The sequence below is a fragment of the Theobroma cacao genome, chromosome 9, assembly GCF_053813885.1.
Source record: "Theobroma cacao isolate CCN51 chromosome 9, ASM5381388v1, whole genome shotgun sequence".
NCBI classification, from domain to species: Eukaryota; Viridiplantae; Streptophyta; class Magnoliopsida; order Malvales; family Malvaceae; genus Theobroma; species Theobroma cacao.
The window spans coordinates 50325968-50348813 of NC_142647.1; the positions used below are offsets into that span (position 1 = coordinate 50325968).

The 22846-nt window shown below is 39.1% G+C and overlaps 3 protein-coding genes and 1 pseudogene across 3 annotated transcripts; 1 reads left to right on the top strand and 3 right to left on the bottom strand.

Moving 5' to 3' along the window:
- Positions 1 to 674: 674 nt before the first annotated feature.
- Positions 675 to 2674, top strand: LOC18591093 (phenylalanine N-monooxygenase CYP79D16 pseudogene; annotated as a pseudogene).
- An 879-nt stretch (positions 2675 to 3553) lies between these two features.
- On the bottom strand, positions 3554 to 10428 carry HSI2 (B3 domain-containing transcription repressor VAL1). The gene is made up of 13 exons (XM_007017024.3): positions 9850 to 10428; positions 9543 to 9684; positions 8584 to 8665; positions 8393 to 8509; positions 7376 to 8034; positions 7148 to 7244; positions 6838 to 7012; positions 6487 to 6560; positions 5962 to 6387; positions 5793 to 5842; positions 5048 to 5161; positions 4854 to 4921; positions 3554 to 4465 (listed from the first exon to the last, which is right to left on the bottom strand). The coding sequence occupies exons 2-13, from the start codon at positions 9653 to 9655 to the stop codon at positions 3723 to 3725; spliced, it is 2718 nt and encodes a 905-aa protein (XP_007017086.3). The 5' UTR covers positions 9656 to 9684; positions 9850 to 10428; the 3' UTR covers positions 3554 to 3722.
- Positions 10429 to 11559: 1131 nt separating this feature from the next.
- Positions 11560 to 19698, bottom strand: LOC108663310 (uncharacterized). Its single transcript, XM_088809661.1, has 19 exons — positions 19197 to 19698; positions 18839 to 18947; positions 18109 to 18131; positions 17776 to 17954; positions 17248 to 17358; positions 17106 to 17148; positions 16673 to 16755; positions 16391 to 16486; positions 15840 to 15894; positions 15523 to 15622; positions 14781 to 14991; positions 14248 to 14407; positions 14133 to 14164; positions 13671 to 13737; positions 13482 to 13586; positions 13360 to 13394; positions 12284 to 13244; positions 12096 to 12145; positions 11560 to 12004 (listed from the first exon to the last, which is right to left on the bottom strand). The coding sequence occupies exons 2-19, from the start codon at positions 18878 to 18880 to the stop codon at positions 11817 to 11819; spliced, it is 2541 nt and encodes an 846-aa protein (XP_088665787.1). The 5' UTR covers positions 18881 to 18947; positions 19197 to 19698; the 3' UTR covers positions 11560 to 11816.
- Positions 19699 to 19835: 137 nt separating this feature from the next.
- Positions 19836 to 22326, bottom strand: C4H (cinnamate-4-hydroxylase). Its single transcript, XM_007017027.3, has 3 exons — positions 21460 to 22326; positions 21178 to 21311; positions 19836 to 20605 (listed from the first exon to the last, which is right to left on the bottom strand). The coding sequence occupies exons 1-3, from the start codon at positions 22242 to 22244 to the stop codon at positions 20007 to 20009; spliced, it is 1518 nt and encodes a 505-aa protein (XP_007017089.1). The 5' UTR covers positions 22245 to 22326; the 3' UTR covers positions 19836 to 20006.
- Positions 22327 to 22846: the final 520 nt, after the last annotated feature.

Genomic DNA, 22846 nt, shown 5'->3' on the forward strand with positions numbered 1-22846 from the left:
TTAAATTTTTCTTTTTGGAAAAGTAGATAAATAATTAAATTTATTGCACGTGGTGGTGCACCTAAATTTTTTCTTTCCAATTTAAGGGCTGTGTTATTGTAATTAGTACGTATGACTACTTACTCACATCTATGCATTTACCTCATGTAATTGTAATTTAATAAACTTTTGAAATAAACAAGATTATCCTCCCCAAGGCTTTCTCCTAGTAGTTTACAAGAAACATTAACGTTTGCTAATAACTCCACCTGCGGTTCTACAATTTTAGTGATGTGCATTTAATTTGTTAGGAGTACGAGGAGAAGGGAGGAATCAGGATGTCAGGTATCAATTAATTTGGACCAATTACTTCAAAGCATTTGGCAAAGGAACAAGTCATCATCATCAAAATGGGAGCAATGCATGTTGAATATGAGTTGTGTTGCGGATAAGGATAAATGGAAAGAGAGTAATGTCAGTCGAACAAGTCCTTCCTATTTTCCACTCCTGGCATGAAATGTATGGCAAATTATTAACTCACTTTAATTCTCTCTGTTCTGGAGTGACAAAACGATTCTCATCACTCATCACTCGGTGGATTCCTCCTCTATAAACTGACACTTCATTAAGCTTCAGATAATGTACCAGAACAGATACAGTACATGATAAGGATAAGATTGATGTTCTCTTTAGCCATGGCGAACGCCAATTCCTCCCTCCACGGCGCTCTCGAGGGTGTGTCCTCCACTTCTTTTGCTACTTTGCTCAGCTTCTCCTCCACCCTTGTTGTCATGGCTTTCGCCTTGTGTTGCTTCTTCAAATTCCGATTGGCAGGCACTGAGAAGGCGAAACAACCTCCTCTCCCACCTCTCCTGCTGAAACCTTGGCCTGTCGTGGGAAACCTCCCTGAAATGGTCAAAAACAAGCCCACGTTTCGATGGTTACATGAGCTCATGAAACAAGTGGATGCTGGCATTGCTTGTATCCGCTTTGGGAATGTGCATGTCATTCCTGTCACCTGTCCAGAAATCAGTCGTGAATTCCTGAAAAAACAGGACGCTGTTTTTGCATCAAGACCCATTAGCATGTCCACAGACGTCACCACCAAAGGCTTTTTAACAACAGCTCTCGTGCCCTTAGGAGATCAATGGAAAAAAATGAAGAAAGTTATGGTCACTGATTTGCTTTCCCCAACGAAACATCGGTGGCTTCATGAAAAAAGAGCAGAAGAAGCCGATAACCTTGTGCGTTACGTGTATAACCAATGCAAGACTTTAGATAAAGGCCGCCTGGTGAACGTAAGGGTGGCTGCACAACAATATTGCGGCAATCTGCCGAGGAAGCTGCTTTTTAACAGGAGGTACTTTGGGGAGGGTAAGGAAGATGGAGGACCAGGGTTTGAGGAAGAAGAGCACGTCGGCGCCCTTTTCACTATTCTTAGTTATCTTTATTCGTTTTGCATATCTGATTACATTCCATGCTTGAGAGGGCTTGATCTGGATGGCCATGAAAAAATTATGGACGAGGCTCTTCAGGTTGTTGGAAAATACCATGATCCCATAATCGAAGAGAGGATTCAGCAGTGGAAAAATGGCGACAAGGAGGATGAGGAGGACTTGCTTGATATCTTGATTACTTTGAGAGATGAGCATGGCAAGCCTTTACTGACAATGGAAGAGATCAAGGCTCAAATTACTGTAAGCCTCTCTCAATATACTCTCTCGCTCACGCTCGCATGCATGCACATAAATCTAATTGGCACGGTTCTTAAAATAATAGTAATGTTGAGATAAAATGTATGGAATAAATCTTAATGCATGCATGGGATGGGAAGGGATATATTACCAGTAGACAGTAGTGTTCATGCATATGCCTCAAAATTGCAGTTTTTGGTTCTTTTGAATGGAGTTAACCTATGGGTTCTCCTTTTAATGAAAATTATTATCTTTCAAAAAAAAGACAGTAGTGTTCATGCAAGAGATACAAACTTTTCATCCATTATGTCTTGTGTTAATTTTGTAGGAATTCATGATTGCTACGGTAGATAATCCGTCCAACGCTGTAGAATGGGCACTTGCTGAGATGCTAAACCAACCCGAGATACTTGAGAAAGCCACACAAGAAATAGAACAAGTTGTTGGAAGGGGGAGACTGGTCCAAGAATCTGATTTTGCCAAGCTCAACTATGTCAAGGCATGCGCCAGAGAAGCCTTCAGGCTCCACCCAATAGCACCTTTCAATGTTCCGCACGTGTCCGTGGCGGATACAACCGTTGCCGACTACTTTATCCCAAAAGGGAGTCATCTGCTCCTTAGCCGGACAGGGCTGGGTCGGAATCCTAAAGTTTGGGATGAGCCACTCAAGTACAAGCCAGAGCGCCACCTCAAGGCTGATCATGGAACTCCACTGTCGCTGACTGAGACAGATCTGCGCTTCATCTCCTTCAGCACTGGCATGCGTGGCTGCAAGGGAGTCTTGCTCGGGACTTCCATGACTGTCATGCTGTTTGCTAGGCTGCTGCAGTGTTTCACATGGAGCATCCCACCTGACCAGCAAGGGCAAGCCATCAATCTAACCGAGGCAAAGGAAAATCTCTTTCTTGGCAAACCGCTGGTTGCGGTTGCAAGCCCCAGGCTTCCCTCTAATGTCTATCCCGCTTAATTCAAGTACTGAAAATACTCCATAACCATACCCATATCATACGGGATGTTGTTGCGTAGCACTAGCATGCAACTATTTTATATATATACTGTCTGTCAACCTTGAGTTTCAGTACTTTGGATGGAATGTCAATCAAACCCTTTCAAATTAATTAACATGCTAAACTCCTTAATTAACTTGTGTTATTTTCAATCATGGGTCCGTATTTCATTTATTTATTGTTAATTAAGCCAAGAAAAAAAGAGCAAACATTGGTAAGCAACATCAGCGTACGTTGCTCATATGTATGTATTAATAATATCTGTCCTACTACCAATCCAGCTATCATCACCACTACGTAACAGTCAGTTTTCACCACCCTCACCTTACAGCAGACGTTACGTTTTAATTCTCAGCTCTCATTGTCCCTCAATGCAACGACATTTCAACATTACAATCAAACAGTCCAAGTATGATAGCAGGTGAATGCACCTATACCTCTATGTTTTCAAGACACATACTGTGCCTATACATATATGGTTAATTTTGTATTTGAATTATATCATAAATGCACCAAGATGCCATGCATGCCAACACCATTTTAATAGGGTTAAAAGTAAGAAAATGAAAGAAATAAAAACCTAATTAAAGCAGTTCCGTATATTAAGCTATCAACGCAAGCAAGTGGAGTAACCCAATTGTCAAAAGTTGAATATATAGATTGTGTAATGTCGAAAAGCAATTAACCTACACCGACTAATTACTTAATTTTGTGTGAATTTTATTGCTTCTTTCTGTATTTGGGAAATTCATTTTGTCTCTATCCTTACATTTTTCCGAAATGAGAGAGAATTGATAAACCAAATCCCAGCCAGCAGCCTAGCATCGAGCAGTATAAATTACAACACAACCATAACAATTCCGCACATGTATCTGGAAGGAGAGAGAGAGAATTTACTCGTTAAGGTAACAAATTAACAAGGAAATTACAGTGTGTGGAGGTGTGAGACAAACACCAACATATTAGAAACAGGCAAAACAAAATTATTATAATTGTAAAAAGGAGAAAAAAAAAAAAAAAGAGTCTAAATATGAGGACATTTTTACTGAAGACCATTTCTCTCCAAACTGGGCTCCTTATGCCCTTCATCACTTCTGTTGTCATGCTCCCATCCTACAGATGCAAGAAACTCTTCATCAGATAGGTGTCTCTCATTCTCTTTGTTAGCTTGTGATAGTGCATGGGAACCAAGGCTACCCTGTTGCTCACTTATTAGGCTTGGAAGCCCATTTTGCTTTATATAATTTTCCATCGGCATGCCAGCAGCTTGAACAAGACTCATCATATTCAATCCTTGTTCTTCAAGTTGCAGGTCTTCACGATTGGGGTGACAATTCAGGTCTATTTGTCCAGTACTGGTCTCAGCTACCTCAGCTTGAATTCTGCTGTGGCTTCCTTCATTCTCTGAATGATCAAGTCTTGTGTCATTCAGCTCCGATTCATCCTTGTGGCCATTATTATCTTTCTGGGAAATTTCTGCTTCACGTTCTGATTGACGTTTCTTCTTCCGCAGCATGAGTGTTTTAAACCGGCGCTTTACAGTCATGCACACATTACAGGTGCATGTAGGTTTGTGCTTTCCCTTCCCACTTGGAGGCTGAATGCACACAATGCAGGTACAGCCAGGGCGGTGTCGGGGATGTTTTGTTGTAGCTCCAATTGAAGACTCCCCCACATCACCCATTTTGTCTCCTAAAACTGCAGCACTAGCCAGAGCATCCAAGCCTGAAGGTTCACGTTCTGTGGCCAGCTTAGGACTTTCTAGAATTTTTCGCTTCTTCAAATCTGGGAAAAGGTAGACAGGGGGAGAAAGAAGTCAGGGAGTACTTTGAAATTTGAAAAGGACAAAACCATACATGCCAAAAAAAAATTCATGCCAAATGATGGAAAATTATGCAGCACTGTCAAATTCATGGATTTTTCACAGAATAGAACTCAACTGCAACTGGTAGCAATGGGTAGTTGTCAAACAACATATAATACAAAGATTTCCATCTGTCTACTTTGCTCAAATATGTGCAAAACTAATGAGCACTAGCACATACGACTAAAGGATCATTTATAACAAGCATTCAAGAACCATCTTCCTCTTGAAAGAACACCTGTTTTATTTTCCTAAAATCATCTTTAAAGCATAACGATCCACAAAACTATTGACAGAATGGTGTCCTACCTCTACCCACTCGAAGAAGATTCTCCAGTTCCTTTGGGCTAATCTCCTCTGATGCAGAACATGAACACCTAGGAGCACATCATTTGGAATCAGCGGAGCATAAACATCAAAACAAACTTTTCATCCCACAAGTAGATCCAATTGGTAGCAATCTTCAAAAAAAAAAAAATAACAAACAAAGAAAAATGTTGCACCTGCTTGAATCCCAAACATTATCTGAACATGTCCACTTTGGAGGGAGAAGAACATCAACGGGTAACCTTCGCCATTTGGAGCAATCATCGCACTGGGCCCATTGCTCCTGTCCCCTACAGAAAATCCTCATACCATTCAGAATTAGATGAATACTATTAGGAAAAAAAGAACTATATGAAGACGTTCTTTATCATATATGCAGCAATGTGAGATTTTAGTGTTCCAGCATTTATGAATCTATAATTCACGATAAACTAATATAATTCCTAGTGTAAGAACCACTTCCAACAATTTTCGAACAAAAACACATTAGCAAACTGAAAATTCAAAGTTCTCTTTAAAAGATGAACGCATGAGACATATTCAACAAGATAACAGATCAGAGAGTGGGCATGAAACCAAAGTTTTCCAAACTCATATTCTAGTTTTCCAAAATGAAAACTTAAAGGGCTTGACCACCCTCAAAAGGAAGCTTTTTAACATTGAAACTTTTTCAGCATTCACGACCAGGAAATAGCTCCGAAACTTAGAGCTCTTACAACAGACTCTAGAATGCCATAAGACATGTTCAAATAATGTTTTAGAGTTTAGACACCTTTGCCAGACACCCTAACATAATCTCACTAGCTCTACCAGGAACCAATGAGAAATATAGACAAATACTATCGCCACATATAACTTTGTCAATTGTCATTTTCCCATTACTCAAAGAAAATATAGAGAAATACATCATGTAAGTCTTACCCAGATGGTTGAGCTGCAAATATAGTTCTCTTTCCAAAAACAGGGGGTTCCTAAATAAAACAAACAGCATTGATCACACAGCTACCAATAAACCAGGTAAAATATGAATTTGCATTGGCACACCATCATGGCATCATTTCAACAAAGAAAAACAGTGACTGTTACATACATCATATTCTTCAAATTCATGGTCCTCAATAGTCACAATGCTAGGCTTGACACTTGGGGGTGGACGAAGCAAGTCCTGTGCTTCTTCCCACGTGAGCCTTAACTCCAAAGCATCCTCACTATGCATCAGCAACCTCTTACTTTTGGACCCAATATTTCTAGTCCTCTTCTTCTCTGCATTCACTGCTGGTTGCTGCACTGGATCCTCATTTGCTCCGTCTCCATGGTTCTGACCTCTACCCCAACTGATGGTTCCATCAGCCAAACTCAAATGTTCAGACAGAGAATTTACAAGAGGATCCTTTCCTGCTTTTGGGGTCTGAAAAAGACCAGAGTAAGCACTCACTGTAGACAAATTCTCAATGCCACCAGAATTGGAAGTTTCCCCAGAATGTGCACCATTAGGAAGGGAAGATGTTTGGCCTTCCTGTTTATTGGTACATGTTCATGTAAACTATAAGTTAGTTTAGAAAAGAAATCCAATCACGTTTGAACATGTTAGAGAATGTTTGCCATGATGCTTGACCTGTGTATCAGAGTTTGTCGCCTTCCGAAACCCCATAACAAGTTTACCTCCAGGATCTATTCGACTAAATGTTACTGCAATAAACGAGAAAAGTTTATACCATTACATAAGAGAAAGAAAACTAAAGGTCTGCAATACAAGTTGACTTCCCACTAGCATGATGTAGCAGAATATAGAAGAAAGCCATCAGATTATTAAGGAAAGAAATAACACCAATGCAGATATCTACATGAGAAACACCATTTTTTTTCAAAAAAAAATTATCGATACAGAATCAAATAAGATAGAAAAGCATACATATCAAGCAAAGTTATAAATTGTGTTCTCAGCAATAAAAGGAACAAAGCATACCAGTATCGCCTGCTCGTAATTGCATGGACTGAATACAAGGTGTTACACCCTCCAAGACATACATCCTACTATTGTTATTTGGCCAAAACCTGAACTGAAACGTCCATTCTTTCCCCTTTACATCTTGAATCCTTAGAGGAAGACCTTCTGATTGTGAAATGGGAGGAAAATACGCCTGCAATGATTTCTAGTTCACACAAATGCAATGCCAGGAAAAGATTGGAGAAAGGGTGGAGGCGAGGAAATTGTTAGGGAGGGTGGGGTGGGGGGGAGAGAAAAAGGCATGAAGGTGAGTATACGTCAAACTTACTTCAGCACATGCTTTTGGGAGCACTAATCGACCGATTCGACCAGCATCACTGGCACTGAGAACCTTCTCAAACAGTGGGACAATGGTAGATTTCAAACTTTAAATTTGCAAACTTAAGGTAAACAACACATTTGAATCAACAGACTTAACAACACTACATATATCACATAAACAGATATTATTCTAAGAAAAAAAAGTTTAGAAACTTAAGCTAACAATCATGGATACTCTCCTGATAGTTGCTGCAGCTCTTGGTCAGTAATCCTTGGCCAATACCGAGGAAGTAAATGATTCTTCCCCCGTCCCTCAACTGGTGGCCTTGCAATTCGCGCCTGGGGAACCATGCTTTTGTTTACTTCTGAACTTGTCGCTAGACCATTTTTTGAGGGTTTGGGTAATATTGGACGAGATCGCTGCCCTTGTTGAAAAGAGGACGACATTTTGCTCTGTTCTTTTCCCTCAGCAAGCCCACTGGAAAAAGGTAGAACAAAATTTGGATTCCCAGATGGTCCTCCCAAAGTCATACTCAAAGAAGGTTGTGAAAGTGAATCATGAATATCTCTAATGTCTAATGCTGGTCTAGCATTGTCTGTTTGCGCAAAGTTAGGTGGTCGAACATATGGTTGCATAGAGTTTGAAAAACCAGCACCCACTTCCCCAACGGAACACATGGCTTCCTCTCCTCTGTGTTGCCCAAGAGATGCATTTGGATCACCTCTTTGAGATTGAGGCAAGAGGTTGCATTCATTAGCCTCCATGATTTTGCACAATTGTGCAAGTGTTCTCTCATCAACATGATCACCAACTGCTTTACTTTCAACAGAACTGGATCCAGCATTATTCATTGGCATTGCACTAAATCCATTGGGAATTTCATCACCATGCGTCTGCATCACAGAAGGGAAAATAACAGTAGGAAGCAACAAGAATACAACCAGTCAAATGGTCTAAAGACCAAACTACTTAGTGTACCATTTCTACCGTTAAAAATATTGCCTCCTAGATCTTCCTTGCATGGAAGTCGCGTGCCACAACCGAGAGAATTAATACAAAGGAAGCAAAACAAAAAAGGCTAGCAGGAGAACTAAGTTAGTCTAAAGAAGCATCAACTCTTTCCCATGACCCTTGAACAAGGGTTCCTATAGGTGCGGATGGAATGGAAAAATCATGTTAACACCAAAAAATGACTTTATAATATGAAACCAGGTGACACAATCTTTCAGATGAGTGGGAAAAAAAGAGTACCTGAATTCTTCTAACTGAATGAAGTCGGGAGCTGTTTGCACAGCTGGTACACCCAACACCTCCATAATCTAGGAGTTCCAGCAGATACTTGGAGGCTATGCAACCACAATGAAGACGCTGCCATACCAGATTGAATTACTTAAAATGTTAAACAATTGAATATCGTTTGAACTTTTATAAGATCAGCTTACTTTGCCACATAAGCGACACTCCCTCCATCCAGATTCCTCCAAGTGGAATGTATCACAATAAACACTATCCTCATAGGCAGAGCTTAATCACAGGAGCCAGCAGACCGAGAAAAAAGTAAGAGAAAGCATTGAAAATCAATAGAATTAAAGAGTGAATACATGAACAAAACAACACTATCATCTTAAAATTAAAAACTTATTTAACAACAATTTCTCAGTTGAAGGTCGACAATCATGCACCAAATGCATAGCCTCTAAGAGAAGGGGAATTCCATGCAGCCCCCATCTTAGCAGCATCAGCACTTCACTTTAGATACATTGAAGGTGCATATTCAACTTCTTGTAAGAATGACTCAAAATTTATATTGTTTGAATAGTTAACCACAAACATCTTGTTGAAAACCAGATTAGCCGCAGAATATCCTTGGTGCTTATAGGGTCTATAAAGTTATATTTTTCCTTCGTTTTTGGCCTTTTAGTGGTGTGGTAGGGGAAGGGAGAAGCTAGTAGTTGCTTAGGAGTCCCATTAATTCCACTTGTGCAGTATAAATATATAAACATTAAGGGGATTGGAAAGAATAGCAAGTGCAATTTTTAGCAAAAGCACCTAGCTGATTTTTGTAATTAGTAGTAATACTTACCGATGGGCTGATTGGCCTTAAATGCTATGGTTGTGAATTGTTTTGCCTTTGTTTCATAATTACGCTAAATGTCCCAAAGACGAAGGGTAAAACCATAAAATGAAAAATTGTTAACTCGGGAGAGATACGTGGGAGCCAAAATCTCAATTTAGAGAAAGTAACAAAATAAATAAAAGGAAAAACACATAATAAAGCAATACGCATGATAAACCAAGCAGCAGTAGCAAGCAAAGCATTAAATTTAAATCCCAAAATCCCAAAATGTGGAATGCAAAATTGAATTGGTAACAAAAATGAAGGAGGAGAGAGCAGAAATACCCGCAACGGTAGCAGAGATGAGCAAAACCACCAGATCGCAGAGGCCATCCCTTCTTCCATTCATGGGTGCTAGCAGTTCCACACGAGGAATTCATGCAAATCTTGGACCCCATTCACCTCCAACTCAAATCGAGCTCTCTATCTAAACACAGCATCAAATCGAAATCAAATCCCTAACAATACACACCCCTTTCATCCTCATGTCTGATTATAATCTCATCAACGAAACATCCCCATGCACAACATCCAATTTTCAATATGAATAAAAAAAAAAGCACGATAATAACAATAAAACCGACCCACCAACCTTGTTCAAATCAGTCATTCAGATAAGCAACAAGGAATCACGAATCGCCCACTTCACTTGAAATGAAGGGGAAGGGAGAGGAAGTGAGTCAACCGGCAACTGAATGAGCTAATAGTACTGTAATAAAGAGAAAGAGAAGCTTAACGGCGGTGGCGAATATGTGGGCTTATCATGCCTTGGTAGAGTTACTACTACACATAAAAGAAAAAGGACCAAAAAACGTGTTTTGGTATCGAGGTTTATGTTTGCAGAGAGAGAAACGGAGAGAGTGCATGCAAAGCAAAAGCAAGAGGGCAAGTCAGCAACAGCCAACAGCGACAACAGATGCATAAAATGCATGCACGACACTTGAAGACACACCGCTTAGACTCAACCAAAGCCAAAAACTCCTCTCTCTCTCTCTCTCTCTCTTCGATTCTTTTCTTTTTCGGACACTGATACGGTGACCCGGCCGTTTCCTGGGATTCTGTGACCTGTCTTTTGGATTTCAAGATCGGGGGCCTGTTTTTCCTTTACCTGTGGATGCACCCTTGTTCTGTCATACTTCTGACTCATGTACATGTGTACTTGACAAATACCCCCATCCCAACTTAAATGTTTTTCCTTTTCACCCTTTCAACTTGATTTTCTGTTGTGTTTTTTCCTTTTTCAAGGTTTATGTAAATCAAATCTCAAGGTATTAAATACCTATCTTTGTAATTATTTTACTCTTGTTTTAAGCAAACCCAAATAACAAATGAGAGTGACAGATTGACACAGTGAAAGTGGCCCTTTTTTTGCCCTTTTACTCCTATTGGATTAAAACAATTGTTTTCCTTTTACATTATTATTACATGACATACTTTCAAGTTGACATCTCTTGATGTCCTAATTAATGGAGTTCGATTGGATTATATTCATGTATATGCTTTTGTTTTATGGTTGAACGTACATGACATTGGCATTTTAAAAAATCTATGATTATTAGTTAAATTTATTATTATGTTTAATTTGAATTTGGGAGTAAGGAGTTGAAGGTAAAGATAAGATTATACATAGGAAATAGGGTGAGTGGGTGAAAAACACATGCAACGCAATGCAATGCAATGCAATGGAATGATTCCTTTGCTCATAAGATGTCAAAAATGGGCTGTTAACCGTGTTATTTTATTACTTAATGCCTAATCAATTATACAAAAGCAACACAATAATGCAAGCGCTGCCTATCCACCCCCATCCCATCCCACCCCATCCTTTATTCTCTAATTGTTTCAATGTGTAATTTGGCCATTAACATAAATTACTCTTTATATCATCACCGAATTAGAGTTTCATTTATTCAAATCCTTAATGTGGTAATTTTATTCAAAAGAAGATGAAATTGAATTACAGAAAATAATATAATTATTCTAGCAAATGCATGCATAGACGTAGTGGATTGGTGGCGGCAGTGAGATAAAATGGTTGGTTCATACTTGATTCAGAAAACCTGGTCAAAATGAAAATGGGCCGACTTGACCAGGATCTCTTCAATGAGCCCAACAAGGAGAGCAAGTCAAATCTTCGGTCTTACTTCAATAGGCCTACCATTGGTTAGGTGAGACCGATCAAGCCCAATAGAGATTTCCAACAATTCACAAGTCACTCACACCCCATTTTCGCGGGATATTTTTGTCTGAAGAAAGTCGTCGCCTTCAATCCAATTCATATATACTCAGATGTGAAATTTCAAATGCCAAAACGAAAAAAACCAACAAAAAATGAGGAAGCATCAGTAGACATTATTTAAAAAAAAAAATAGTGAGTTAAAATGAAAATCAGTCTGCACAAATTCTGCAGCTTTTTTGGTCTATCTTATCAATCTAGACAACTTTTAACTTCAACGTATGATGCAATTGTATCCTCCAGAGATGAGTGCAAACGTGGGAGAGTCAGGAAAGACAGCATCCTCTTTTACCCAATTTGCAATTGTATTTTATATTTTTGTATTATACCTTCTTCACGATGTCCAGGGCAGATGCCTCCTTTACAACTTTCTCTACGCAAACAAGTTGAACAACATAGGCTTCAAGCTCAAGCACCATCACCTGCTTGGATGACTCCTCACCATTACTCTCTCTTCTACTTATCGCTTTTTCCTCTTCAAGCTTAGCATTTCCTGTTCCTGCATTGGGATCTGATTGAAAAGTATATCAATTATCGAAAGGAAACATATATGACAGACCTAACGGCAGCAAATGGCAGTGCAAGAGGCAAAACTCAGATACCTTCAGTCCCACTTTGACAAGGAAGAGGAATTTCTGCATCACAATTACACCTAGCAACAATGAAAACCTTCTTTTAGTATCTTATATGTCACACTGATTTCATGGTGGCAACATTTCTGCGCTGGTCAGGTGGTAGGGAAAAGTAACGGCAAGTTGGAAGTATTGAGTTCTAAGTATGTCATATGTACCCTGTCTCATTTGTACTGCTTTCGGATTTGTCATGGATCTTAACAGATGATGATGTTTCCTCACCATGCTCAGGAGAATATGTTGTTTTTAGGTTCTCCTTTGCTTTTAGGGTTCCATCTTTTGCTTCCTTGCATTCAATATCCATGCTCTTGGAATTTGAACTATCCACTGCCATTGGGTCCTCTGAAAACAATAAATCATTTCCAGGGGTATTTTCTTTTTCAAGTTCAAATTGTTCACACTTGGCTGGCCGGAGGTTTGATTTTCTTTTCTCATCTCCACAGATACTTCCCTGTACTGATAAGTCAGGAAACCCCGTCTCTCCATGCGGACCAGCAGTATGGGATGAATCCAGGGAAACAACTTGTACTCTAGAAGCTGGAGATAAATCTTGCTTGACTGATCCAGACCTAACCTTTGAGAATACTGGAGAATCATAAGAGTTCGTATGATTAAATGGTTGGCCGAATGCAGAATTCTCAGAGGTAAAACAGCCAGAAGGTGAACATTGGATAGATTCACTGTGCTCAGGTCTATCAAAACAAGATTTGACAGCAACATTGAGTTCAGGAACAGGAAATGTACCGATAGGATCTTCGGTCCACAGCTTGCATCCTAAGGATGGAAGTTTTGCCTCTGAGGTACAATGGAAAGAACTGAAACCCAAATCTATATCACCCGAATTGCATCCTTCCTCAAGCAACCATGTCTGAGAAGATCCTATTATCCCTCGGAAACAAGAGCTTATGGGCTTGGTGGCTTTTGACTTGGGAAGCACTGGCGTCGTCATACAATTTCTAGATCGTAGCCTAAGATTATCCCTGTCTGTGCAATTTGTTTCCTTGGTAAAAACACTGTCCACGTCATACTTCCTTCTAGTTCTGCCACAAGTATTGCTTATTCTCCTGCTCTGCCAAGGCGTTGAATTTGGAGGTGAACTATTTATTGTTTCGCCCCTCACTGCAATGAATTGTTTTGAATAATTGCTTTTGTTTCGCAAGAGGCGCTTTTCATTAAAGACTACAACGGACTGACAATGAATTATCAGAGCAGCTTATGAAATCAATAACTTAACCTGCGCTAGATGAGCATGATTCTTCACTGCCAAAGTTTTAGGGAAAGAACAGGAAACATGTAAGTTAAAGTAGGACCCACAAACCAAATCACCTTGAACACAAAAAAGTTCCTATAATTTACCTCGGCAATCTCAAATTATCCTTTGCATCTTCAGTCTCAAAATAAGACCAGTCCGGTTGGCCTGGCAAACCTCTAATATCAACATTCCTTTGAACTGGGGCATGGCTGCCATCAGACAAAAGCAATTTCTTTTAGAAAAGAAAAAAAATGCCAAGTTTCCCACGTACCTTTAAAGGGAATTTTTTATACCTTACACCAATTAAAGTTGTGAAATCACGACCAATTTCTGATGTTGTGTGCTTTGGAGAAGGTGGACCTGAATATGGACAAAGAGCGATAAGAGATGATACCAAAGTAGTTCCACACTCTTAATCGCAATTCTCATCACGGTGTGATATATCAAGAAAGAATAATAGCAGGATATGAAAGAGGGCAAACACACATTATTCACATGTAACTCCTCTCTTTTCGAAGTAACTTTAGTTACCAATCTGGAGATGACCCCACGGAAATTTCTCAATAAAGTGTGGTATAGCACTCAAAATTCTTAAAAAACATATAGATGGTACCAATAGCCCAATACAGATAATTGTTTTTATCTATGCAGCAAACCCATAATAATGCAGGAATAAAGATAAACTGTTCAACTTTGTTAATTAATTACAAAAGCGTTGAGCTAAGCTATTCCATGGATTGAATGAGAAAGAGCACCTAAACTGTTGAACTTTGTTGGTTTCACATCCCTGCACAGGTGTAACGACTTCATCAAAAACAAAATATACTCCTATCTCTCAGAACAAGGAAATATACATTGTTGATGTCTCACCTTTTCTTCAGTACGTGATGGCCTTCAAAAGCATAATCTGACATCTCACCCTTGTCATATTCCAAAAAATCTCCAGCATCTATTTTGTGTGGCCAATACTTCCAAGAAACGTCTTCTTTCCGTTCATGTAGAAAGTCATCATCCAGGAAGCTAAGCCTAGCTGGCAAACCAAATGAGCAAAAGAAATGACATCTGTGGCACCAGACAAGCCATCCATGGGATAATGAGGTTTAAATAGGAGAAAAGCTTTGTCAGTGAAAATCATAGTTCATACTAGTACTTATTAACACTGAAATGGCCTGATGACAAAATTTACAGTATGTTGAAAGAGGTATGTTCATGATTAAGTCAATCAAAGTTGATGAAGGAGATGCATATGAATAACACAAATTCTACCTTCAAAACAATTAACGATATATAGGTAAACGGATTTCTGAATATCTTAATGACAAGTTGTTGCAAAGTGTGAAATGAACAGTAAGAATTGTGATTAAGGAAAAAAATAACTAAGACCAAAAAGAACTGATATTTACCGTCAGATGTATCTTCCCTTCTCCTTATGTTGGAGAAAATGTTTGTGTCACCAAAAGTGCACTCTCTGTTACTATAATGGCTGTCAAGTTGCATGTGGTCTGTGACAGTGGATAGATTTGTTCTCCAATTGCCATGTAAATCCGTTTTGCCCAGTGAAAACTCCGAAGCTTTGCCAACAAGTGGCATATTGATGTCCTGCATCATTGCATCCTGCATTTAGCACATAATCATAGTCAGTTCAATCTGAACCAAAATCAACATAAGAAACTTGAGTTCAATGTTTAAGGGACAATACAATACATTCATTTCAGAGAAGAGAGGAAAATGATGGAAAAAAATTGAGTATTTCATCCAATAACCTGACCCCACCATTTAAGGTTAAAAAACATTAAGTTTCAGAATTCGAACATGTAGTATATTCTTGGGATACTTATGTTGGGAATGAGGTCAGGATTGCAAGTAGTCTGTCTCCTTTTCCTGTCAGGCAGATCCTTTTGTCCATTAAGGTTTACACAGGCTAAAATTACACGTCAGTACTCCCTTGGCCTGTTGCGTATAATACTTACGAGATTCAACTGAACCAAACTTTTCAAGCCAGGCAAAACTTGCAGAAGCAAGGAAAAGCGCAAAAAGAAAGAGCTAAAACGCTTTCATGTGAAGGTCACTTTTTAAGGAAAAGATTAATTCACAAAAAATATAGAAATAAAAAAACTTAGAAAGTAGATCAAGTAATGCTCTCACCATTTCTAGTTCAAGATCATTCAGTACATAGTTAGAATTCTTTGATGAGTTTAGTTGCCTTGCGATGTTCCAGGGAAATGCACAATCATCAGAAGAGATTCTACAATTGTAAAAAGTTGAGATATGTTTAGATAAAAATTTACCACCCTTTAACCCATTTGAAATGGAAAGTAGATTGATGCAGTTGCAGCTTAAGGCAACTATGACGCTGAAAGTAGTCTAAGCAAACTGAATCGAACTTTTATTAGAACCAAGAGACAATTATCTAACATGTGAATTGATATGGGAAATGAAAGAGTTTGTGAACTACCCATTACCTGCCCTGTTGTTTTGGTGAATGCGGTGGAGTCTCTGCTCTGATCTTGCCTAAACCTGATAGACCAAAGCAAGCACTAAAGCCTAATATAGAATTGGGTAATACCATGCTTTTAAGAAAATGTTGAAAACCAAAATCATTGCATCAGCATCTTGATAACAACAGGAAAAGAAGGACTAATGCTAGTAGAGATAACTTTAATGATGCACTACAGGCTCAATAGAGACTAAAAAGTTAAGGATAACTGTAATAGAATTGCTTCCTATTTTAGACAGCCACTTTCTTTGCTATTTTATTTGAAGTTATCCACTTATTTTCAGACGATTCCCAGAGTTTTCGGTTTTTGGCTTATTATCTATCCTTTTTTTTATATCTAGATGCAATTCTACAATTGACTCGTCTTTTCAATCAGCAATAAATTTGAATAAAAAGAGGAAAATTCAGGAAAAACAGTTTTTCATGCAAGTTTGCTTGTGGTCTCTTTTAAAAATTCACTTCTGCATGACCTACTGCCTTGAACCTTCCCTCAATTGTTAATGCGTAAGATCATACCTTCAATTGAAAATGCAGCATGAGCTTCATGAACCAGACTTCTTTCTAAAGTGTCCCCTGATGCATCATCACTAAGCATGTCGAAAACAGAAAATTCTAAAAAAATAAACAACGGGAGCTAAATTAGGAGAACTAGATATTTTTAGTAATTTAACAGTAAGTAAAGATCCTAATAGTATGCTGCAGTTAACGAAATGCACTAAAGCGTACAATTCCATCAGGAGATATGGAAACTGCAAATCAAATTAGTTAAGAGCTCTTATAAATAATATTACAACTTACGTTTCTCACTGGCTGCATTCGAGAGATCTGGACTATTATTTATTCCATTTGAGGCACGGTTATCATGACCGAAAAATGAAACCCTATGTAGCAACAAAAGCATTAACTTTTCACAAGGTCAGCTAGCTTTCTTGATGACTCAAAAGAGTGGTATGCATTGTTTTCAATGCAGAGTTATTATTTCAAAATAATACATTGTTTATGCTTTTTATCTTTGTTTTTTTTAAAAAAGGGGACACTCAGTCATAGTTAAATATATATGTGAAATTGTTAACATGAATAATTGTAGCCATGTTTAAAGTTTTTGGGGTTTCTCTGCCTAGCACCTTATCCAATAAAAGTGATTTGATGTTTATCTCCATAGTAAAGGATATTTTAGTTAAATCAATGTGAATGAAAAGCACCAGCATGGCGGCATAAAGTAGTTACCTACTTTGGGTATTGTAATTCCGATTGGCAGCTTGATGGTGGTGCACCTGTGCCAGCATTATGACATTATGCACTGAACACCTATGAAGTCCAAAGAAGCCAGACTCTAAGTTCACAAAGTTATGCACAGAGATATTAATATGTACCTGCTTCCTTGATTTCAACAGCGTATGGAGGGACTGAATTTGTAATGATTGTTGGTGGATCCTTTGGGATATGATACTTCATTTTTAAAGCACCAGTCTTACCATCCCGTCCTATATGGTTGAGAACATAGAATACAGGGGGGAAAAAAAGGCTGGTCACAAAATTTGAACAGAATACAAGAAAAACAAAGGCATAAAATGCATTGAGCTATCAACGCATAACTGCCATTAAGCATTATATATCTGTGTATTTGTAGATAATGCATAATAGCAGGCAAACCTACAAATTAATTCAAGTTTGATATCAACTAAAGCACGGAAAAAATATCAGTGACAGAAATGGAGGGGCCACTCAGACAGGAAAACATGATTGAAGATCATTGCAAAAGACAAACAAAAGTACTGCTAAATGCCTTACTGCAAAGAGCAAGGCATGGAGGGTCACGGATGTAGCCATTACAGCTTGACATTCCAAGCAGTCTCATTTTCTCATATATTAGTTGGCCAATATAAATTTTGGACACTTACTGCTGGGACAAGACCTGCCTTCTTCAGGAACCGTTGAGAGGTTTAGCAGGCTGAGGATATCTAGAGATCGATATTCCTTTTGATGTTTCCCATGTATACTAGTTTCATCAGTATAGCCCTCAGAACCTGCCATCTGTTGCTGTTGTTCTCGTTTCCTTTGCTCAAAGTATTGCTTTTGCCTTGACAATTACAAGGAAATGCGTAAAAAGTATCAATTGGACAGCATTTTCCACAAAATTAACTAACTGTTTATTGGATTTTATGTTGCCATGCGTGACAGGAAAATCATTGATAAATAATAAAGCAAAGAAAAATTAGAATAAGGTTCTGTACCTCTTCTGAGTAGACTTCCTTGACTGAAATTCTCGACAGACAGCATGCACACAAGTAATGTCAGAGCAGAAGTTCTCTATTATTTGGTATAGCAAAAGCAGTTCAAAATGTCATTCTCATACTCATAAGCAGGAAACTGAAGCATACAGAAGTCCTCTGGAAGCAATTAGTTGAAGTTATTAACGTCAATTGCAGCAGAAATTAGCTTGCAGAAGATTCACATGTAAGGAAACTCAACCTTCAGACTAAATCTTTGCTCGGTAGGTAGATGGAAAGGTTTTAACCCAATGTTTATGCTAAAAAGTCGGAAAGTGATTATGAAACTTGGCAAATTACATTGGAAATTTCCATCCTCCCTATCAAGCAAAGCCTAAGTGGCAGACTGATCCTTTTTCAAAAGGTCTGGTCTGAATTTAGAAAATGATAAGCTGTCTGCAAAATGCAGCCATAGATTCATATAGAGATTCATCCTTATATGCATACATTTGATAGAAATGTAATTTCTCAGTTGAAAGCAGCTAGACGAGTGAGTCCAGTAAGAACATTTAGCAGCATTAATATCTCTTGCAACTTCCACAGCAAGTCCAAAGTTGAAACATCGCAAGAACAATCATGAGCTAAAAGCTCAAGCAATCAAAGCATCTGTCTAGCGACAAGTAAAAACCGCTGAGCTCAGACTATGAGGCGGTTGACACACAAAAACTAAAAATTCCAAATAATGCACGCTTACAGTTGTGACTTTCCGTCTTGATCCTCCCATCCATTGCAACATTGTTTGCGTCCGCCGCCGCAGAAAGAATAGAAAAGAATAGTTGAAGAAACCGAGCAAATGAGATGACCTGTGCTGCTTAGAAATTAATTAAGCTCTGAAAATCTAAGAAAGAGTAACGCAAATCGGAAAGCAACTTTTATAATATATATATATATATATATATATATATATATATATATATAAATGATATATTAATGAATTGAAAGTTTGAAACATGGAGTATCGGCTGCATCGCATTTGCAATTTGCAAAGCTATGGATGATTAATTAATCTAGAAAGAGCAGGAAAATTACTAAACTCATAATCTTAATCATACCTGAAGCTGATAGAAAAAAATGAATTGAAAAGCTCCGTTAATTTGAATTCCTCAGTCTTCAGAGAATCTGGAAAGAAAGAAAATGAAATCCATTCTCAGATGGATGGATCCAACAGCTTTTGTTCAAATCAGAGGCCCGCGAGCTGTTAGTAGCACTTCCCTCATGCTCTGGGATTCCCGCGATCTGTGCGTTCTAATATATATACGTTGGTTTTAAACGGTGATAGTGGTAAGGAGGGAGGGGGCCAGCCTTTTCTCATATGGGCTTAGCCCATTATTTCGAGCCTTCTTTCTGACTTTCTTTTTCCTTGGGCTTAACTTGGTGTTGTGGAATTGGGTATGCTATAAATTGGAAGGAGGCTGGCTTCTGCCCCTTTAATTTGGTATTAGAAAAGTGCAATAACAGCAAGTGATGACAAAATAAGGCTCTCCTCTTGAATTATTCTTTTGAATAACGTATAGATTTTGTTATTCACCTTTTTTTTTTATCTGTTATCAATTGAATTTAAATTTTAAATTACTTATCAGAAATAGTATTAGAAGTGGATTTATTACTTTCTTTGTTATTCATCTTGTTATCAGATCCGAGGCCGAAAAAGCTAAACGAGACGCGTGCTATTGCTATATATGACATACAAGTAAAAAAACGAACATCAAACTTATTACAAATCTCGAGTCATCGTTTCAGGTCCATAGATTTTTACACTGTCACACCTCACAAATATAATCAAGACAATGTTCCCCAATTTTTTTTTTTTTTTTGTTTGCAACTATCTCGCAGCGAGTTCATAAAATAGGAAAAGTGCCAAGTTAAAACTTCCTTGGCTTTGCAACAATGGTTGAATGCTTCAAAATGTGCAGACTGAACTGTCCACCTTTCTCCGTAGTATCAAGCTTTGACTGTCCTGGAGGAGGTAAGAGCTCAAAGTTCTGTACTAAACGACCCAAAGTAATACCAAGGATCGGCAATGCAAGAATGATTCCAGGGCAACTTCTTCTCCCAACACCAAATGGGAGGTACCGGAAGTCATTGCCATTGGCCTCAACCTTAGATTCCTCTTCCAAGAACCTCTCAGGCCTGAATTCATCGGGGTTTTTCCAGTTAGCAGGGTTGTTGGCAAGCCACCATGCATTCACCAAGATTTTGCTCTCAGCAGGGATATCATACCCACCAAGCTTAGCATCGTGTAGGTTCATGTGGGGTACAAGTAAAGGAATTGCCATCCGAAACCTCAAAGTCTCCTTGATCACAGCCTGAAGGTATGGAAGTTTGTAGGTGTCAGGTTCGGTGATCTGGTGACCAGGTCCAAGAACAGTGTCAAGCTCATGGCGCAGCTTCTTTTGAATTTCAGGGTGGTTCACCAGCTCCGCAATGCCCCACTCGATCGACCATAGTGTCGTCTCAATTGCTGTACAAGACAAAAAATTTTACTCAGAAATATAAAGTAACTAGATCGTTTATTTATGTTATACTGCAATTTGTCCTCTCAACCATGGTTAAGCCAACAGAAGATGGGACAGCACATACACTAATTACTTTTCATGAACCGAGTGGGCTACATTTACTACGTCGGTTTATGTAATTTATACTAGTGTTTTTGCCCTTTTGTGACTGAGACTACTGACAGCAACCCTCCCAAAAACGGATGGTGGATTGGTGGTGCTCGGGTTCCGAATTTTTCAGGCTTTCATTTCTATTTTTATTGTATATAGATGGCCACATCAAACCTATCGATAGATGGCTGCGTACCAAACTCTAAACGCTCATCCCTAAGTTGTCACATGACAATGAAAAATTGTGACAAGAAGAAACGGCTACCTACTACGACCGCCTACCACAACTGTAATCAATTGATATATCTAATTAAAGGACGAAGATACCCTTGTAGTATGATGAAGAGAAGAGAACAAATCCCACACCACAAGGACTAATACGTAATGACCAGCTCTAAATACCAAGGAGGTAGATAAGCAAGCATACCGGCAACGTTGATATTCTCGACAATATAGAGAACGTTGTCCTCGTTGATCTCTCCTTTCTGTTGAGCATCCAGAATATGATCTATGGCACATTTCAATCCTTCGTTGTTCATGCTTTTTGTGCTTGCGACTTTCCTGCAACGACAGCAATGAAGTTTATGAGGTCATTTCCCTATCCCAAAAGCCAGAAACAAAGTTTCCCACAAAAGCGAAACATGTTTGCGAAAAGAAACAACAAAAACAGAAACATATAAAAAGAGGAAACAAATTAGTCCACACGTACTTTCTCTCTTCCACAAAGTAGTCCTTGAAGAGCTTCAACCTCCTCTCTTTGATCTCCTTGCAGATCTTCAAGTAGCCTCTCAAGAAGGGCCTCAAAATGGGAATAAAATCTCCATAATTGTACTCAAAACTCTGAGCCAGCCGGCTCCTCTCTCCGTTCAAAGCCTTGAGTCTAACGAACAAAGGATCATCCTCGCTCTCGAACCTTCTGTCGAACATGATTCTGTACATGTTGTTGTACATCAGGAGCTGCAACCTCCTCCTCAAAATGATCCCATTCGTGGCTGCCTCGGGATTCTTCTTGACATCCTCCACTACGCGGCCAGCCTCGTCCTCCCATCCGAACCTGTACTGCTGGACAACCTTGTTGGTGAAAAATGGGACCGTCATGATCCGCCTCATCTTCCTCCAGTGCTCACCGTACACAGTGAACACCATATCTTGACCCTTACCAGTGAATATATCAAACACTACGTTACGGGTTCTTGACCCGAATTCCACTCCCTGAGTGTGGAGCACCTCCTTTGCTAGCTCTGGTGAAGACACCACAACCAGATTACGCTGCCCCATTCGAAGTAAAAATATGTCACCGAATTTCTTGGCCAAGCCTGTCAGGTTACGGTGGTTCAAGTCATCCCCCACTTGGAGCCAGTTCCCGAACACCGGAACAGGAAAAGGTCCAGGAGGGAGCTTGAAGCGCTTGCCCCGGAGTTTAGAGATGGTGATGGCTACCACCACCGCGACGAAGAGGCCGAGAAGGGTCTTCTCCAGGAGGAGGAAATCCATCGTGGATGTGGGATTTGCTTGGTGAGTAATCAGAGTTTTCTTTGCTTGAAATATAGGGTGGTGGGTGAAGAGTGGGGAGGGAAGGAGCGAGCTTTATAGACAAGTACAGGGGTTGGGCCTGCGGGGGGTGGGGTTGAATGAATGTGGTAGGCGTTAGGTGGGGCTTTTTGGTCATCTGCAGAGTTTGGGCGAAGTAGTGGGTGCGGTTTTGAACTTTTGACGCCGTTTGATTTGACGGCCACAAGATTCTAATGAAAACTCCAGGCATCTGATCTCAAGAGAGGGAGAGGGGAGTAGGTGAGAGGGTTGGTGAGGGATATTACAGATGTCAAAAGATGGTTTCAATGTGTCAAAAGATCTTGCTAATCACTCGAAAACATTTGCTTTGTCACTGTGTAGATAATGCTTTTATAGCCAAAACCAAAAAAAGACCATTCTGGATTTAGAAACATGTTTGGATTATTATTTTTGTTTTAAATAAAATAAATATCTGATCATTGATTAATTATAGTGAATCACAATAATTTTTGTAATTGACTTATTATGATAAATAGTACGTGACATGATAAAACATTATATTAGAATAAATTAGTAAGTCACAT

Bases quoted from the DNA above. Each gene is read 5' to 3' on its own strand.
- HSI2 (XM_007017024.3), bottom strand. From the start codon at position 9,655: ATGGGGTCCAAGATTTGCATGAATTCCTCGTGTGGAACTGCTAGCACC. The intron at 7,245-7,375 runs GTATCCATGATT...GCAAATTTAAAG, and splicing joins CTGCAGCAACTATCAGGAGA to TTTGAAATCTACCATTGTCC. The intron at 5,162-5,792 runs GTAAGACTTACA...GATTTTCTGTAG, and splicing joins TTTGCAGCTCAACCATCTGG to GGGACAGGAGCAATGGGCCC.
- LOC108663310 (XM_088809661.1), bottom strand. From the start codon at position 18,880: ATGTTGCAATGGATGGGAGGATCAAGACGGAAAGTCACAACT. The intron at 15,623-15,839 runs GTAATGGGTAGT...TTACAATTGTAG, and splicing joins TCACCAAAACAACAGGGCAG to AATCTCTTCTGATGATTGTG. The intron at 13,738-14,132 runs GTGCTCTTTCTC...GTCCATATTCAG, and splicing joins AACAAAGTTCAACAGTTTAG to GTCCACCTTCTCCAAAGCAC.
- C4H (XM_007017027.3), bottom strand. From the start codon at position 22,244: ATGGATTTCCTCCTCCTGGAGAAGACCCTTCTCGGCCTCTTCGTCGCG. The intron at 21,312-21,459 runs GTACGTGTGGAC...CTGTCGTTGCAG, and splicing joins TACTTTGTGGAAGAGAGAAA to GAAAGTCGCAAGCACAAAAA. The intron at 20,606-21,177 runs GTATGCTTGCTT...TGTCTTGTACAG, and splicing joins CGAGAATATCAACGTTGCCG to CAATTGAGACGACACTATGG.